The 19,506-nt window shown below is 41.2% G+C and overlaps 3 protein-coding genes across 3 annotated transcripts; 2 read left to right on the top strand and 1 right to left on the bottom strand.

Moving 5' to 3' along the window:
- Positions 1-9,225: 9,225 nt before the first annotated feature.
- GIQ15_04337 (uncharacterized protein) lies at positions 9,226-12,920 on the top strand (the record flags this gene model as incomplete). Its single annotated transcript, XM_033551754.1, has 6 exons — positions 9,226-9,604; positions 9,721-9,930; positions 10,024-10,884; positions 10,974-11,305; positions 11,355-11,998; positions 12,302-12,920. 6 exons carry the CDS (start codon positions 9,226-9,228, stop codon positions 12,918-12,920), a joined length of 3,045 nt encoding a protein of 1,014 aa, XP_033405484.1.
- Positions 12,921-16,260: 3,340 nt separating this feature from the next.
- Positions 16,261-17,039, top strand: GIQ15_04336 (uncharacterized protein; the record flags this gene model as incomplete). Its single annotated transcript, XM_033551753.1, has 3 exons — positions 16,261-16,620; positions 16,670-16,826; positions 16,996-17,039. The coding sequence occupies 3 exons, from the start codon at positions 16,261-16,263 to the stop codon at positions 17,037-17,039; spliced, it is 561 nt and encodes a 186-aa protein (XP_033405483.1).
- Positions 17,040-17,813: 774 nt separating this feature from the next.
- Positions 17,814-18,832, bottom strand: GIQ15_04335 (uncharacterized protein; the record flags this gene model as incomplete). The annotated part of the gene is made up of 6 exons (XM_033551752.1): positions 17,814-18,243; positions 18,293-18,334; positions 18,380-18,400; positions 18,464-18,524; positions 18,584-18,648; positions 18,702-18,832. 6 exons carry the CDS (start codon positions 18,830-18,832, stop codon positions 17,814-17,816), a joined length of 750 nt encoding a protein of 249 aa, XP_033405482.1.
- Between the last annotated feature and the right edge of the window lie 674 nt (positions 18,833-19,506).

The following is a 19,506-nucleotide window of genomic DNA, read 5'->3' as shown; positions in this document are numbered from 1 at the left end:
CACAATTCCTTGGTTTAGGCTTATTGCTGGATTATATATTCATTATCCTATCATCGCGTTCTATTATATTAATATTAGTTATTTTCCTTGTTCAATCTATTTATCCTGTTTCTGCCATCCTTATTATTGCTATATATTAGGTACTTATTTATATATGTCGTCAAGTTCATTTTCTGGTGGCTATAGATAGGTGACTTTCCTTATTACCCTAAGGTATTATCTGACGTTCTATGAGTCTTAGTAGCCTCCTCTACCCTATTCCTTCTTATGGCTACTAGTCTTAGACATAGTGGTAGCGTTGAGGTGCTTCTTAGTATCCCCTTATTTCTTCCTGTAGTCTTTTGTGATATGCCTGGGTTTCTTATAGTAGAAATATAGCTTCTTGTCCCTACATCTTTTGCTTTTCTTAGTATTATAAGGTCGTTTTTTAGTGGCGTCTAATTCTATGGGTGTGGTGCTGTAATAGTTGCGCTTGTTTGACCCTTTGTATTGGTTTACTTTCTAGAAAGTGTTCTTTCCTTGTTATATATTTTGTAGGTTGTAGAGTTGATTATTGATATGTATTGTTATTTTAACCATTCATTTGAAACTGTTATATGGTCCTATCTTGATGGTTTTGTATTAGATTTCTGGTTTTAGTCCTTATTTAAATATAGTTATTTTCTGCTCATTGTCGTGGATTCCTAGTTCTTGATAGATTTACTATAGTTGTGCTGCGTACTGCGCTGCGTCCCTGGTTTGTCTGAGTCCCTGTAGTTTGTGTTATAGGGTCCTCTTTCTGTTAGTGTCTCTAAAGAATTGTCTGAGTACTTGTTTGAATCATATGTAGCTGTTGAGTACATCCACGTATAGTATGGGTCGTCTTTCAATATTAGTCCAGTCCTCGAGATATGGTTTGAACCATGTTGCCACTACCTCTCGCATATAGGATCCTATAAAGATAACTTTTTCTATATTAGTAACTCCTGATTTAGTTGCCAGATAGATATCATATTCCCCTAGAAAGTATTCTAGTTTGGCGCGGTCTCCTTTATAAGTATCAGGTTTATAGATCTTAATAGTAGTTCTCTTATCTCTAGTTCTGACTCTAAGTACGTTAATAGCATCTTTATGACTTTTAACTTGTTCTAAAGTCTGTTTGACAATATCTTTATATTTATTAAATAATCTTTATTATTCTTCCACTTATTTGTTAGTCTTATCTAGCTACTCATCATTGGGTTACTCTTTAACTCTTTTTTCCAACTTGATGATTTTCTGTCGCATTTGCCCTAACAAGGTGTTGGTATTGGTGGTTGGTCCACTTACTAATAACATATTGGCTCGTCTTGCTTTGGTATATTCCTGTAGTTAGTATACTCTTAGGGGTAGGGTGATACGTACCTAGTTTTGTCCTTCTTAATATATAATTGTAAGTCACTTAGGTCAGAGTGTCTATAACAGTATGGTGGCTCTAGTAAATCGGAATTACTTTTGCCTCTTTGTAACCGTGAAGTTGGGGCTCTATCAAGTTGAAATTGATTATGCCTCTTTGTAACTGTGAAGTCGGGGCGATTAATGTCACAAGCTAATAGCGCTCCTTAATTATCTAAAGATGATTAGAGGTTCACACCTGCCGTAAGACAGAAGGTACAAAGGTCTTAGGGAAAGCTTAGGTTAGAAGTAAGTTATTATAGGAGACGGCTCGGTACCAGAGTGAGATAGAATACTATAGTAAGACTATCCCTTAGTTCCAAGTGTGGCTTTAGTCAGTGCCTGGGTTGGATGAAGGCTAAAGGTCCTTATAAGCAGTAAAGACAAAGTTGATCTACATCAATGGGCAAAGGGGTGGTGCTTTGTATTAAGCAGTATAGTAAAACTGTAGCTGGTTTAATCGCAAGTATAAGACTCTTAATCCTAAGGTAATAAGCGTCTTTATATATATAGTATATATCTAGTGATAGGTACAATAGTTCTCCACTAAGGGGTTCCTATCACTCCTATTAGTTGTTGTGATAGTATTAATAGGAAGCTGCTGAGCCTATTCTATCAGTCCTATCGCTATTGGTCACGTGACTAGTGCCCTCAAGGTCTGGCCCGTGATCCTCCCGTCCAATGAGTGTATATCCTGGGGCTGCGCCGCAGGTGGTCTGTAACATAGATAGAAGGATTATAGGCCAGACCTTAAGGGCACTAGTCACGTGACTAATAGCGATAGGACTAATAGGATAGGCTTAATAGCTTTCTATTAATACTATTATAATAACTAATAGAAATAATAGAAACCTTTTAGTAAAGAACTATTATATCTATTACTAAATATATATTATATATATAAAGATACTTATTACTTTAGAATTAAAAGTTTTATATTTATAATTAAATTAACTATAGTTTTATTATACTATTTAATATAAAGCACTATTCTAGTTATTTTATATTATATTTACTAAATACCTCTTTACCTATTAATATAGAATAACTTTATCTTTATTACTTATAAAGACCTTTAGCTTTTATTTAACTAAGATACTAACTAAAGCTATACTTAAAACTAAAAAATAGCTTTACTATAGTATTCTATTTTACCTTAATACTAAGTTATTTTTTATAATAACTTATCTTTAATTTAAGCTTTCCTTAAGATTTTTATACTTTCTATCTTATAGTAAATATAAATCTCTAATTACCTTTAAATAATTAAAGAGTACTATTAGCTTATAATATTAATTACTTTAACTTTATAGTTATAAAAAGATAAAAGTAATTTTAATTTACTAAAACTACTATATTATTATAGATACTCTAATTTAAATAACTTATAATTATATATTAAAAAGGATAAAACTAAGTATATATTACTTTATCTTTAAAAGTATACTAACTATAAAAATATATTTAAAAAGCTAAAAAGTAAAATAAGTTAATATATTATTAGTAAGTAGACTAACTATTAATATTAATACTCTATTTATATAAATAAAGGAGAAGATTATTAAATTAGAAAAAAGAATTAAAGATTAACTTAATAATAAATAACTAAATAAAACTAATAAATAGATAGAAGAGTAATAGAAACTACTTAAAGACTATAAAGATATTATTAAATAAACTATAGAATAGGTTAAAGAATATAAAGATACTATTAATATACTTAAAGTAAGAACTAAAGATAAAAAAACTACTATTAAAATTTATAAACCTAATACTTATAAAGGAGACTATACTAAATTAAAATATTTCTTAAGAGAATATAATATCTACTTAATACTTAAACTAGAAGTTATTAATACTAAAAAAGTTATCTTTATAGAATCTTATATATAAAAAGTAGTAGTAATATAGTTTAAACTATATTTTAAAGATTAGACTAATACTAAAGGATAATTTATATTATATATAGATATATTTAATAACTATATATAATTTAAATAAATATTTAAATAATTCTTTAAAGATATTAATAGAAAAAGGACTTTATAATATAAACTATAGAAACTTAAATAAATTAAAAATATAGTATAATATATAACGTAACTATAATAAATCTATTAAAAACTAAAAATTAATAATAATAAATAGAAAATAACTATATTTAAATAAGAACTTAAATTAAAAACTTAATATAAAACTATTAAAATAGAATTAAATAAATAATTTTAAATAAATAATTAAGATAGTAATATATATTAATAAAATATATAATAAGGAAAAAGTACTTTTTAAAAAAAAAGTTAATATAAAGAATTAAATAAATATAATAATTATAGTACTACCTTTATAGAATTAAATATTACTAAAAAATAATTTTATAATATTAAAAAGAGTAAGAGATATAGGGATAAGAAGTTATATTTCTACTATAAGAAATTAAGATATATTATAAAAGACTATAAAAAGAAATAAGAAGATATTAAAAAATACCTTAATACTACTACTATATCTAAAACTAGTAGCTATAAAAAAGAATAAAGTAAAGAAGGATACTAAGACTTATAGAATATTAAATAATATTTTAAAGTAATAAGAAAAGTTATTTATCTATAGTTATTAGAAAATAAACCTAATAATATATATAAATAAATATTTAATATATAATAATAATAAGAATAATAAAGATAGAATAAATAAATTAAAGAATAAAAATAATTAATATTAATATAATAAAATATAATATTAAGATAAAGAATAATATATAATTTAATAATGAGCCTAAATTAAAGAGTTAGAATATTAAAATAAATAAATTTAAAAAGAGAAACTAAATTAGAGTATAAAAATATATAGAAAATAAATAACTAAGAGAATAAAGTACTATAAATAATATTTAAAGATAGTTATAAACTATTATAGAAATAAAAAGAAAAATATAATAATTAGATATCTAATAAATACTAGATAGTATATAAAGAAAAAGAACTATATTTTAAATATAATAAGAGAAAATAAATAGAAGTTAAAGATCTTAAGTACTTATATTATAATAAATATAAATAGAACTACTATTATAAATACTATATCTTTAAGGAAATATAGAAATTAAAATAAAGATTTTATTATAAAAACTATATAAAATATCTATTATATAAAAATAGTAAAGATATTTATTAAAGATATTATATTAATAAGGAATACCTAGTATATATTAATAAGTATTTAGAATAAATAGATAGAAAAAGTATTAATATAATAGACTAAGAAAATATAATACTATATAAATAATTAGAAGTTCTATATTAAAAAAATAAATAAATAAATTACTATATAGTATAAAGGATATACTATATAGTTTAAAGGAAAAATAGTAATTAGATACTAAGAGGTTTAAAGCTAAAGCTTTCTCCTATTAATAGTAAGCTTTTAATACTAAGTCAAAGCGTTGATTTAAAATCACATAATATACTTATAATATAATATTAGGCCTAGCGGGTTTTAGATATTATACTAGATATTAGGCTAATTTAATACTAATATTTAATATAATACTAAGCCCGATAGGTACTAAATATTAGGCTTAATATTAGGCTAATTTGATACTAATATCTAGCCTGATATCGGGGCCCCTAGGTGATGGATATCCTATATGATATTAGGCCCGTTGGGTGTTGGATATCAGGCTCGATATCAGGCCAATTTAATGCTGATATCTAGTATGATATCGGGCCCCGTGGGTGCTGGATATTAGGCTCGATATCAGGCCAATTTGATGCCGATATCCAACATGATATCGGGGCCCCTGGGTGATGGATATCCTACATGATATTGGGCCCGTTGGGTGTTGGATATCAGGCTTGATATCAGGCCAATTTGATGCTGATATCCAACATGATATCGGGCCCGGCGGGTGATGGATATCATGCTGGATATCAGGCCAATTTGATGCTGATATCCAGCCTGATATCGGGCCCCCTAGGTGATGGATATCATGCTGGATATCAGGCCAATTTGATGCTGATATCCAGCATGATATCGGGCCCCCTGGGTGATGGATATCATGCTAGATATTAGGCTAATTTGATGCTGACATTCAGCCTGATATCGGGCCTGACTGGATGCCATCCCCAGACACCCTCTCCACCCCTGTGATATGCTCGGTTGGGTGCTCGATTGGGTGTTTGGTTGGGTGTTCGATATTGGCCTTATTCGATGCTGGATATCGGCCCCATTTGATGCTGGATATCGCGTGTATTTGATGCTGGATATCGGCCTTATTTAATGCTCAGTTTGATGCTCGATTGGGTGCTTGGTTGGGTGCTCGGTTAGGTGCTTAGTTGGGTGTTCGCTTGGGTGTTTGCTTGGGTGTTTGCTTGGGTATTTGCTTAGGTATTCGATATTGGCCTCATTTGATGCTAGATATTGGCCTCATTTAATGCTGGATATCGGCCCTAATTGATGCTAGATATCGGCCCCAATTAATGCTAGATATTGGCCTTATTTAATGCTAGATATCAGGCCTGGTTAATGCTAGATATTGGCCTTATTTGATGCTAGATAGGGGCCTAGATAGGGGCCTAAATAGAGGTTAGGTGGGGCCCCTAAACCAATAACTGGTGTATAATAAATTTAACTTTGGCAAAATCTAATTGTCTAATCAAATAGGGTCCTATTAACTAATAGAGTGGTGTTCCGGCTAGCTAATTATATAATTTAGAAAGGATTTATAAATATAGAATTCTAACTCTATCTAGAAAGTTTATTTTATACTAAATAGTCTTTGCTTTGCTCTAACAATTAATTAAAAATAATATAATATTTATAAAAATAATTATAGCTTTAAAAGAATTAAGAAGATTAAATAATATAAATAATAGAGTATTTAGATAAAAACTTAATTAATAAACTTAGTTAGAAAAAATTAAATAAGAAAATTTAGACTTTAATTAATATTAAAGAACTATAGAATAAAACTTATAATTAATAAATTAAAATACTAAAAAATAGATAATTTTAATAGTTTATAAGATTTAAAATAAATAGAAGTTTAGCTATAATAAAAGGAAAAAATTATTTAGTAATAATAGTCTAATTAATAGAGTTAAATATATAAATACTAATTAATTTAAAAACTATTAGAAACTTTATAGATTTAAAAATTATAAAATAATTAAAGATTTATATTTAAATAAAGAAGAAACTATATAAACTAAAAGATTTTAATAAAAATTAGAATTAAAGAATTAATAAAGAAATTAAAAATATAAAAATATATATTAAAAAATAATATAAAGAAATAGAATATTTTAATATAATAAATTTAAAAAGTTATAATATAATTTTAAAATACCTTTAATTAGTAAAATATAATCTAACTATTAATTAGAAAAATAATATATTATAATTAAATAGTAGAAATTACTATTCTAATTAGAAGACTAATATCTTTATAACTATTTATCTTAAAAGAAAGAATTAAAGTTAAATATTAGATAAAGTACTTTAAATTAAAATAAAAATAGTAAAACCTATAAATAATTAATTAATAAAGAAGTAAAAAATAGTTTATTAAATAGAGAAAGCTACTAAAATAAATAAACTATAATAATAAATATTAAAGAAATATTATAATTTAATTAAAGTATTCAAAAAATAAAAATTATGAAAAAGTTTATTAGAATACTAAATATAGAATTATAAATATCTTTAATAGAAAAGATAATATCTATATATAAACTTATATATAAACTAACTAAAATAAAACTTAAAATATTATAAAAATATATTAATAATAATTTAATAAAAAATATATATAATAATTATAATTACTAGTAAAATATTTAATTATTTTTATATTAAAGAAAAATAGAAGTTTATAATTATATATAAATTATTAATAATTTAATAATATAATAATTAAAAACTAATATTTATTACTATTTACTAATAAGATATAAAATAAATTTAAGAAAATAATATACTTTATAATATTAAATATATAAAAAGTCTACTACTAAATATAAATAAAAGAAAATAAAGAATAGAAAATAGTATTTAGAATATAATTTAGATTATATAAATTCTTAATTATATTTTTTAAATTAATTAATATACTAATAATATTTTAAATACTTATTAATAATATATTATATAAATATTTAAATATATTTATAGTAATATATTTATATAATATTTTAATATTTATTAAAGAAACTTAAAAAGATTATATAGAAAAAATTAGATAAATATTTAAGAAATTTAAAAAATATAAGCTTTACTTTAAAGCATTAAAATATATTATATTAATAAAAAGAATTTAAATAGATTTAAATAAAATTAAAGTTATTTATTAATTAGTTTATATTAATAATAGTTAAAAAAATATAATAGTTTTATAAATTAGTTAAACTCCCAACGGTGAGTACATGGCCGTAGGCGGCCCTCGTCCCGATCCGGACTGGCGTGTCCTTGGCCTCCGTCCGCACTCGGTTTGGCTCGTAGGCTGCGGCCCCGCCCATTGGCCCCGTCTGGCCTCATTGACCCGATCGGGTTTGGCGTCGCCGGCCTCACGCCGCCTGAAGGTACATCCGTCGTCCTCCCCTCTACTATATAAGGCTCGCTGCTCTCCCTCCCATCTCCACGCACTTCCATCTTCCTGATTTCCCTCAACCTCTGCTCCTGAATCGATCCCTCCCCCTTTCGTCGACCCCTTTTCGCGGCTCCCCCTCATCTCCCCTCTGCCGACCTTCGTTCCCGGATCTACCTGCTGTTCCCCGGCCCTCTGGCGTTCCTGCCTGCCCTCCTGCGGTTCACATTCTTTGGAGAGACGCTCGCCTCCCTGGAGGCCAATTATCCGCGCCTGGTTCTTGTCGTCTATTCTGCCCTGGCCTCCATCTACAATTGTAGCGCTTTCTTCTCTCCGAACGCATTCAATCACCCCTCTCAACGGAGCCTGGTTTTCTCGGCCGCCCTCTCTCTACTTCCCTCCCATCCCCCCGTCTCCCATTGAGACCCGGTTACGCACGCACAATGCTCCGTTCACCAATGGCAAAAATGCCTCATGCCGGCGGAGTTCAGGCGCATGCGCATCCTTGAAACGGGCTGATGCGGCATAAGCAGCTGCGTCAGCTCGGCCTGCCCTCTACGCCGCTCGACGGCGTGCAAGCGGCATCGACCAATTGCAAAAATGCCTCATGTCGGCGAGACCGAGCGCATGAGGGTGTCACCACGCAGACTGACTAGGGTGTGGCGAGGCTGCGGGCAAGGCAGGACGATATCTACTGCGCCCGTATGTCTGCACGGAAATGCGGACCCTTGGCAGCTGAGCGTGCTGCACTCTCACCTGAACATTGCATGATGAGTGCGGGGCTGGTGTTTCATGAGATCCAGGATAGGAGTGTGTGTGGGCCGTTGCCTACCATTCCTCGCGGAGGTTGCGTGATTGGGATCAGGGGAGGCTCGATTGGCCCGTTTCAATCATTCAGGCTTTCAATTTGAGATTATGTGCGTGCTAGATGAGCTGGATCGTATACGAACGGACGTCGGGAGAAGAATGGCCATCCAATATGCATCCCATTGAGCTGAATGTGCATGCAGCGCGGGTCCGGCCTGCGACTTTGGCCAGGTGCAGAACATTGCGCCGGCGATGGCCGCGCGAGGCAGGAAATGCAAGCGACATGTGCGAGCCCTGTTCCTCCAGACCGTCTATATAAGTTGGGTTGACTTCCCACAGATCGTTGAGTTCTCAAATCAATCAATCAATCTACTTCATCCCACAGGACGTGAAAGAAAGCCCAGTTCAAAGAAGCGAAAATGGCCATCAGCCTAGACAAGATCATCCCGTTCCAGCCCCCGTCCCTCCCAATATCACCAGATTCCCTTCCCCTCAAACTGTTGTCGGCACCAGCACCCGCGGGGCCACGTCCTGCGCTGTTCCCAAAGGCCGTTCCTCAGCACTCCTCGCACCCCCAGCACCCGTTGCCACCCAAGCCCCAGTTTTCTCCCGTCCCTGAATCTAAATCCACAGATGAACGGGCCCAACAGTCCGCAAAGAAGCAGATTGATTTTGGATGCCCGTTCAGAAATATCGAGTTTCTTGACTTAACGGGCCTCGAGCACTCCGGGATTGAATCTTGTGATGGTCCCGCGTGCGCAGTCGAGGATGATGTATCTAAACAGGCTCTTCGCTCAGGTTCGTTCGCCGGCTCCTCAACCCCTCTACCCAATCTCTCTTGATTTCTCGGCTCCTGCTTCAGCGCCTTTTGAACGCCTGTGTATCCTCCTAGCCGTTTGCTAACCGGTCTGCAGTGCCCGAGCTGTCCCTTGAGCCTTTCTCAGGTACCGAATATACACAATTCAAGCTTGGCGGAAACGCAGAGATTCTGGAGACCGTCGAAATTCCAGAACCCCCCCCTCTGGAGTGTTCACCCGCGGTGTCTGCGACTGGAGACGGGATTGAATCACCGTCCCTCTTGCGCTCGAAGACGCCGGCGGACGTGACGCCCGGGGGTGCTTTAGGTAGGATTTGCAGCTTGTTCCCTTCCCGCCCCGACCTTTCCCGAATCACAGCCTCTCTCTCCTTGCGTTGCTGACTCTCCATCCGTGCCCTAGCACCTATCCTGATCGACTCGGATGACGACGAAACCGATGTCGAGGGCCCGCAGGGTACCGCAGGCCATGCGCACACTGAGCCACTGCCTGATTGCGGTGCTCTGGAGCCTCGCGCAGATCCCCGCGACGAGGATGAGCGGATAAAGGGAGAGCCATCGCCGTCACCGTCGCCATCATCGTCTCGGCCGCTGCGCATGGTGGCGGTGGAGGTTCCCGTCCGCCGTGTCACCCCGCACGCCCCTTCCAGCCAGTGTCCATCGGCCCCCATCGCTCGAGAGGCAGACGATAACGAGGGTGACGGCGACAGTGGCTATGTAGACAGCGAGGGCGAGGACGATGCTGCGGTAGCATCAAAGCGGCAGAAGGTCGCCATACCCCCGCCGTCCGCCTGTCGCGCGCCCTCGGGCCCGTCCTCCCTGCCGGCGGACGCCATTGTGTCGCTGACGCTTGGAGTCAGCTCGGTCGTTCACCCTTGTATCACGGAACATATACAGGCATATGCACAGGCGCATGGGAGGGTCGCAGATAGCGTGGTGGACGCGTCGACGCTGGGGTCCGATATCATCTCGGCTGTGGTCGCCCACTTGATGGGGAGCCCAGCGGTGACCGGCAGTATAGCTCCCGACAGACTCGGAGGCCCTGAGGCTACGGGGTGCAACAAAGCGGCGAGCTGCACAGACGGGCGAGGTACGGCACCGCGATGGTCTGAGGCTGAGATAAACCTCCTCCTGTCCCTGATGGACGACAGTCAGCCCTTGACTGAGGCAGTGGCGGCGGAGCGTTTACCTGGGAGAAGCTGGGCATCCGTGCAACAGAGACGCTCGATTCTCCGAAAAGACAAGAAGGCGGGAGACAAGAAGCGTAAGCGCTCGCCTCGATAGACTCGTTTGTACGTACTGTAGCATCTGAAATAGCAGTTGACTAATTCTGCTGCCTCTCTCTCCCTGTAGTGCATGTGCCTTCCCGCACGCTGATGATCCACGAACGGCCGAAAAAGGGATCGCCAAGAAGACCCTCCAGCCCCGCCCGGCTCGTACCGCTGGCTTTAAGATCCGCACCATTCGCCCCGTCGAAGTCTATCACCACCACCACAACCACAACCACAACCGCTCCGACGACTACCACGATGGCCGAACCCAACCCAGCTGACATGTCGCCGGAGACAGACGCGCCGTGCTTTCTCGCGATGGAAGCCCACCTAGCAAGCCTAGCCAACCTTTGCCAACCTCAACCCGTCGCCCAAGGCAGACCCGTCGTTCTCCAATCTCTCATCTCTGTGCTCGTTCGCGGCAGGTGGCGAGATCATGAGTGGTTTCCGCCGTGAAGTACAGCTGATCTTCTCGAAGACTGCAAATCGAGGACGATGTGGGCCAATCGTCCGGGACGTGATGTTCGCCGCGCACCACCCTATGCTCAAGGGGTCAACCGCCCGCAGCCTCCTCAAACGGGCCTGGGGGATTCTGATGGGAGCAGGCCTGGAAGAGCTGCTGATCCCCGCCGGGATGGCGGTGGCCCATGGCCTGCCGCCCTTCGAAGCAACTGAGCTCCTGACGGACATCTGGAATGGTTCTGCCCCGTTTGGATGGTCTGTCCAGTCAGTGAAGGGCCCACCGAGCGCCCGTATACCCCGTGGACGGCCGCCGTCAGCCTACCCCCTCGCCAGGCAGCTGGTCGCGCTCCTCGCCAAGTGCGGCCATGACGCTTCCATTTCCGAGGATGTCGTGAGAGAGTTGAAGGCGGAGTATGCCAAGTTGCCGTTCGCTCTTATTGGCGAAAAGGACGCCTGGATTATCAGGGAGCTGGGCGAAGATCTCCCGGAATCGCTCTTCAACACAGGATTACTTCGTCTTGATCTGACGGACCGCGGGACCGACCACCCAAGCAGCTGGTACACCGCACCGTCGATCGTTAAGTTCGCTGGCCCAGCGGGTCCGCTGCCGTTTTTCGAAACTCTGCACGATCTCTTTGAAGCTAGGTGTGATAAGAAGTCGACGAGCTGTCCATCGAGTGGAAGGAGGCGAACACGCCGCCGGAAGGCTCCTGTTAAGTTACCATGTGCCTAATCGTTCATATATGGGAAATTACATTGGATATCATGTGATGATATGGTGGTAGGCGTGATTCTTCCATTATTAAATTGATAAGAAATAGATAACATAAATACAAAGCACGGTGTGCATTCTGGGGATTATACCCGCCCTGTCCCTAACGCCTCAGATCTCCCACGGCCGCTTGATCCTTCTCAATGTACCGTGGTTTGGGGGCTCTGTGATTGTAGCCGCCTCGTGCTGGGTTGTTGCTTGATCAGTTGCTTCAAGTTGCGTTGTCTCACTGTGAACCCCACCGATGTGCTGCTGAACCGCTTGCTCGGTGTGATGGCCCGTATCACACTGATTGTATTTACACCGGCCGCAGTTGAAAGATTTCCTGCCGTGGGACCTTTGACTATGCCGGTGAAGCTCGCCTTTGATGCTATAGCTCCGATCGCAGTGGCCGCATCTGAATGTCTTCTTGCCGTGGACCCGTTTCGTATGGCATTGAAGTCCTTTTTCGGAAAAACTCTTATCACATTGGATGCATTTAAATCCCTTGCAATGGACATGTTGCATGTGCGATTGAAGCCCATATTTGGAAAAGCTCTTATCACACTGGACGCATTTGAACCTCTCGCCGTGGACCCGTTGCATATGAGCCTGAAGCCCAAATTTGGCAAACCTCTTATGACACTGGACGCATTCGAACATCTTCTCGCAGTGGACAGTTTCAGTGTGCCTCTGAAGTTCACTTCTATCGGAATACTCCTGAGGACATTGGTCGCATTCGAACGCCGTCTTGACGTGCATTCGACCGATATGTTGTCGAAGCTTTATTTCGGTGTAAAAACTCTTGACACATGAGCCACATTTGAACGCCGGTTCGATATAGGTAGGAAGGATAATAGTAGTACGCCCGTACGTACTCGAAGTCATATGGGTTGAAGGCGCTGGAACCTTTAGAGCATGAGGGAAAGGGAAAGTTTGCGTTGGACGCCCAGTTGATGGGGGGATAGATATATTCCTACACTGTAACAACCCAGACCCAGTTCGGGGTTCTAGGACATGGCGGCCCGTATGGTGGTTATAAAAGTAGGGGCATGCGTATTCCGTAGCTTAGATTGACTTGAATTACACCTGCTTATAACGCCACAAATAAATTAGTGCAAGGTTGTGCATAGTCGATGAAGCTGAAGACAGCAGGGCCAAGAGAATAAGTTCCCAGGGATTGTAAAAGGGGAAAAGAAACATCGCGGTTTATTTGTTCGAGACAGACATTCTCTACCCCTTATCTACGCACCATTACCCTATAACCAAGGCTGAGAAATATGTGCCACGCAGTCCTTGCACTACAAGCAATTGTGATTTGCCTTAACCAGCAGAATCAACTCCAAAATCATATCCAACGAGAAGAGTTGAATGGTATCCCAGACAAATATGAGATGGGCCTACTGAGGGCGATCACTATCTGATTCTCTATTGAAAGACACAATACTACAAAATATGCTGCGGCCGTACCCATCATCAGCTCCTTATAGGATGTGACTCCTCATTATTGAAATGGTACACCGAGTAGAAGCGTGGCCTTGTCAGATAAAGGTGCCTCCGTTTCATACAACCAGTGCTGGTGGTTCAGTCACGTGCTGCAGGGGTCCTCTTCGGAAATTTCCAACGAAAGGACGGGTTTTTGCCCTTTGAGTTACGTAACTTAGAGGGTAACATCTGGCTCCCTGGTTCAGTTGGCTGAGATCCGTCAGTTCAAAGCTACCTATAATAGATTAAATAGAGTCATGCTGAAATCTCAGTCGACTAGTTTTGCTGTCTTTCCCTGTAGGGTATGTGCCTTCCACCACATTGGGCCCACCAGTGACTAAAGAGCGCTCTGCCAAGGCCTCAGAACCCCTCAACCCGGCGCGTACCGCCAGCTTAAAACCCGCCGCAGAACCCGTCAAGAGCTTAGATGCTGCCACCGCGGGCCTGACCAGCGTTATGGACGCACCAGGCACGGCCATCTCACCGAAGGCAGCTGGTCTAACGCAGACAATCCAAGGCTCGACGGCCTCACCGTCCTTTACTCCTTACACTCGGCCGCCCAGACGCCGTTGCCGACCGGTGCGAGTCACTAACTCTCTCTACGAGGGGGGTATCATAGGTACACTTTGGTCCCCAGCCGCACCGACTTTCTCGTACAGACCGCCCGCAAGGCAGCTCTGCTCCTTATACACCCTTCCAGATTCGTGTTAAGCGTGAGTGTCCAACGACCGTTCAATATAGTCCATGACTGTGAATATGTCCACACCCGATTTGGGACTCCATGAGCCCCAAAAATCCAAGCAAGTATAGGTGAATAGTTTTCGGCTATCAAAGCAATTAAGTATATTGTACAGGATATGACCCGGAGAAAGGAACTTGGATCTTGTAGAGGTGTAAACAAAATAAGCTTGTAGCCATGCTGATCAAAACCAAGCGCGTCCAGATAACGCTCCGCGTAGGCACTAGGATATATGGAGGTCATCTCTAGCGATTAGCCACTCTGTGTGTAAACAAGATGAGACGACAGAGTATTCGATTGACCAATACTCTCCGCCGTGGATTGTAGCATGATATCGCTTCAGGCCGTATTCGGGCAGCTTCGCAGAACACAGCTCGCACGGTGCCTCGTTATGAGTGAGCCCTCTTCACATGTCGTCGAAGCTGTGGCTGATAACTATAACTTTTAGGACATCTGTCGCACGGAAACATTTTCGCGCCCTGAGCGTATTGGATATGGATCTGGCATCTTTCTGCGGTTGAAAACTTTGAATCGCACTGTCTGCACTTGAATATTTTGTCTCCATGAGCCCCCTCGGTATGTCGTCGAAGATAGCACATAAATTTAAAGGTTTTCAAACACACTTTGCAGGTAAAATATTCCTTGCGGTGAACTCTGGTATGATGTTGTAGAAGATTTTCCTCTGAACCAAATATTTCAGAGCATTTTTCGCACGGGTGCGGACCGTCATTCCCTGTAGCTGCTGCTTCCGATACCCGGGGCGAGGCAGCAAACTGGAGGGTGCTACAGCGCCTGATTCGGAGGTACCCTCGGACCATTGCGATAATAAGTCGAGCAGCGCGTGTTTCGGATGACTTTGTGTAGAGATCGCACAGATGAGATTTTAGCTCTCTATGTTGTATCACGTGGATGGCAAGCCTCATGAGATCGGTAAGGTGAGATATGTTGATGCTCACAATATCCGGGTCCTTACCTATCGCTGATCTTGCAACAACTCTATTATCGTTATCAGTTAGGGATATATTCGCTGGTAACACCTTTGACCCTTTCCACTCACAGGTATAGAACGTCTATTTTCTCCGGTCTAGGTCCAGGATCCCTATGATTCAGAAGAGGAACGATAACCGCCGACCTTCGTGGTTGCTGAATCAATATCACCGACACCAACTCTGGAACCCCGCAGAGCTTCCTATCCGTATAGATCCGCCGTGTTGTCCATTCTTGTCTTACCGCAACGGCATCGTGGTCCATCAGCATCCAAGCCACGGTCTCTTCTGGAGGAGCCGATGAATCCACGCTCACCCGTTCGGTCTTCAGATTTTCGGGGAGTATAGAGAAGAAGCAGTGGCCGGTTGGCTGGAGGCGGGTATCGCGCTCGAACAACCGGTAAGTGTTGTCTACCATCTCTTCGTTATCATGCGGGCCGCGGCCGTTGAGCTCAGGAGCGGACGAATGATGGGTCGTACCTTGGAGGCATATCGTCCAAGGGCACCCCTTATATATTGGGGAAACGAGTTGTCTAGGCTGGATATCTGGAATGGCTCACACGGTTTATTGAATTGCGACTAATTACCACGCCACATGTCTCGCATAGGGCCCCTGATACCCAGACAATGATAGCCCAAAATAATATAGAAAATAACAGCTAGTAATAAAAATATAGGAAACAAACAGGAATGTACCCTACCCCCTAGATAACAGTCGAAGCTAGAACTTGATTGCATCCGGGCTTGAGGCGCCTGCATGCCGCTACTATCATGGTTTGCCAACAACGGAATAGCACAGGACGGAGGGATGAGGGGGGGTGTTTTCGAGACATAAAAGGGACGAGATACCCCCCAAGTTCTGAGGCCAGAGATAAACCTTCAACAAGATCAATTCCAATCTCCCTACTGTCAACAACTCGCTGGGTATCTCGCTTTATAACGGACAATGATGCGTCCCGCATCAATTTCAATATCCGAATCTGGACGCATTTATCGTCTCGCCGTCCCTGCACTGCAAGCAATTGTAACTCACCTTGACCTCCGGATCGAACGTGAAGAGCTGAAAGTCATCGTGGACGAGCTTTCCCGTGATAGAATGATGCGGCTCGAAGCGGTTGTATGCCAGTTTGGCGCAAATCTTGCCAAAGAGAAACCTTCTGCGGAGCTGATCCAGTTTATGTCTGGGCCTGCAGCTAAAAACGAAGATAGAGAAACTTATCTCCAGGGAGCAAGGGATAGTTGGGAGATCATGTCTGGATGTGATGAAACGGCCCATGAGTTCGCTATCAATTTTGATAGTATCAGAGTACGTCATATGAATCCCCCTAAAAGCACTTATGCTGACCACGGAAAAGATTACGTTGATACAACGGATTAGAGACCTTGACAAGAGTAAAGGCGACATGCAGAGCGATACGATAAAGGGAACAGATACCAGCACGCAAGAGTATCAAGACTTCCTTGAATCCGAAGAGAGAGCCTCTGGAAAGAAGCTTGCTATCGCTGACGATGGTACGTTTCTCTATTGAGAGCCTTCACGAGAGACTACAAGGTCTTTTTATCACAACGCTGGCTTCTGACGAGGATATTATAGAAGCTACCGAGTCTTCAAGACCGTCTACTCAATGGAACCATAAGAAATGCAACTGCGTGTGCAACTGCAAAAACAATCACTCTGTAGAGCTGTGTGTTCCCATCAAGCATCCCTTCACGGCGAAAAACTGACTATTATAGATTCAGATGCATGCCTTGTAGTCTGGGCCGCACAAAGGAGTGCGCGCCAGCAACATCGTAACTGACGATTGGTCTGTCACTGTCAAGGCTTCGATAAGAAGACTTGAGGAACGAATTGTCAAATCCCAGGAATAGATAGCTCCTCCGGCGACCGGGCTCGCATAGATTCAGGGTATCAGCATGTCCTCGGATTCAGGCAGCTGGGGAGGTGGGCGATTTTGAACCATTGTTTCTGTAATTAAGTCCAATTCAAGCAGTATATCTTTAAGAATGAACTGGCTAGCCTCAGGAGGAATATTCGGTTCCCAAAGTAAGAGATCACCCAACATGCACGTAGTAATCATACCATGCAGCAATAGATGCAGAGAAACCTGGCTGCGTCATGCAGAGGGTCTGTCCTGCGGCTTAGGCACTTCTCGCAGGTTCCAGGTTCCATGGCCAAAAGGAGATGATGAAACGAGCGGGTATAGAAGATATTCGAGGCCAGGGATCTGGCTTGGAGCCGTTACAGGCGAACGACTTGATTAAGGATAGATAGGCATGTCGTACATTCAAAAGCGTCGCGAGGAAAGCACCGTCGTGCGTGATCACGTGCAAAAGGTTCCAGAACCGTCTGTTGAACTCAAGATTATACGCTGACACAGGCGACCCTTCAATGGGGTACATTGGCACGGAATTATTCCCACGGCTTCCCCTTTCCCATTCTCAAGCTTTAAAACCGAAATATGACACATTATCCACTTGAACTATTTAACTAACAGACTACTAGTGCACCCACTCTTTGATCGTACTCCCATTCTCAAAGTGACGCGCGACATGAGTATTTCTTTCTGATATAGCTTCGAAACCCTTCGTGGTATTGGAAACAAGCTTCTTGCAGAAGCCACACCAATAGCGAGTGTGGTAGTCGCCCCCCATATAATTTTCCACGCCGCATTCCCTCGGGGTATCGTCCATACCATGCTCATCCCGGCGATGCTGTTCAAAAAGGTGCATCGAGCGAAGTTTCTTGGCGCAGTCTCCACCGGCCTCGTTGGGTTCGCGGCACCGCCATCTCTCGCCGATATTATCATCCTCATCTAGGTGGGCAAACTCGTGGCGACTCCAGTCATCCTTGGCATCGAAGAGCTTACGGCAATACGTGCAGCCATAGACTGGAGCTGGCGCTTTATCGATCTGCCAAAGGCGGACTTCACTATAAACCGTTAGCTTCAGCCAAAGGTTCACAGTATTGGAACTCATACCAAACTAGAGCCGCGTTGGGCGGTATACACCCGGGGAATCCCCTAAAAGTATAAGCATGATGCCTTCAGAACCGGGGAGCATCTTACCTGTCACCATATGCGCATTCACTTGATACCTTGGGTCAGCTAACGAGTCATGCCGTTGCAAACATAGATGGGAACACAACCTACCTAGGAATGGTCAAGATGCACCGCTCATCAAGTTTCATACGCGAAACCCCCTCTTGAAACCCTAGGGAGAGAAGACCATCTTCAGTACTGTACTTAATCGGGTGGTCGATGTCAACATACCGGGAACAACCTTTTCATCCCCAATGCGAAATATGAGATCGCCCGGCTGCCCTGGGAGGACAACCCTATGAGAAAGGTCAATAATGTCTTCGAAGAGTGTCGGTAGCAGGGAACTTACTGCTTCCCTTTACAATAGTTCTCTGGATTTCCAACATCTTCAAGGTAGCAAGTATATGCGACCTTCACCTCGTCGTTTTCAGTAGGGAAATCACCGCTACCCCTTTCAATAGTGACCTTGGTGACGACCATGGTGAAGATTTTCGAAAAAAATTTAGTTTGATTCAATTTGGGAAAGTAGTCTAAGGCTTGACTCAATCGTGGGCAGTGAAGGAGCAGGAGGATGCCGCATTATATACACGGCCAGCCCTGCTTCCGCAGGATTCTAGCTACGCACAATGGCCCGGAACCAAAGCTGGCATGCGGCCCTTCCCTTGCTGATCTACTCCGTATTGTGCATTCCTATGTGCACGCTCCGGTCATTTGCAGTATTCCACGAGATGGCAAGGAGTAGGTGGTGCCAGCATGAGTAAAAGGCCCATGTAGCAGCACAGATATTGTACGGAGAAGTCCGGTCGGTCATGGTGTACGATACAGAAACGGTTGGCAGAAGGAAGAAGAGAAACAAGCTACCAACCAACGCAAAGATTCAAGGGCCTGGACCAAAAAGAAAAGCTGCAGAGGCCAACCCTTGCTACAAGCTCGAATCCCTACGGATGCCTTGATGCGGATATTCAAGCGCCATCCGGATGGGCAGCGGAAATGTGGCTTGAGAACATATACGTTATACGGCGTCTGAGTCCCCAATTGGACAGCTTCCCACAAGCGATCCCAAGCATCCAACCGCAGGGCAGGTACATATGCAACGTCATAGAATGTTAAGGTAGGTTAGTTAACTACATGATACTTTCTATCTCTTGGCAGCT

This window comes from Arthroderma uncinatum (genome assembly GCF_011692745.1).
Source record: "Arthroderma uncinatum strain CBS 119779 chromosome Unknown scaffold3, whole genome shotgun sequence".
Lineage (NCBI taxonomy): Eukaryota > Fungi > Ascomycota > Eurotiomycetes > Onygenales > Arthrodermataceae > Arthroderma > Arthroderma uncinatum.
This window is presented reverse-complemented; position numbering and strand designations above follow the sequence as displayed.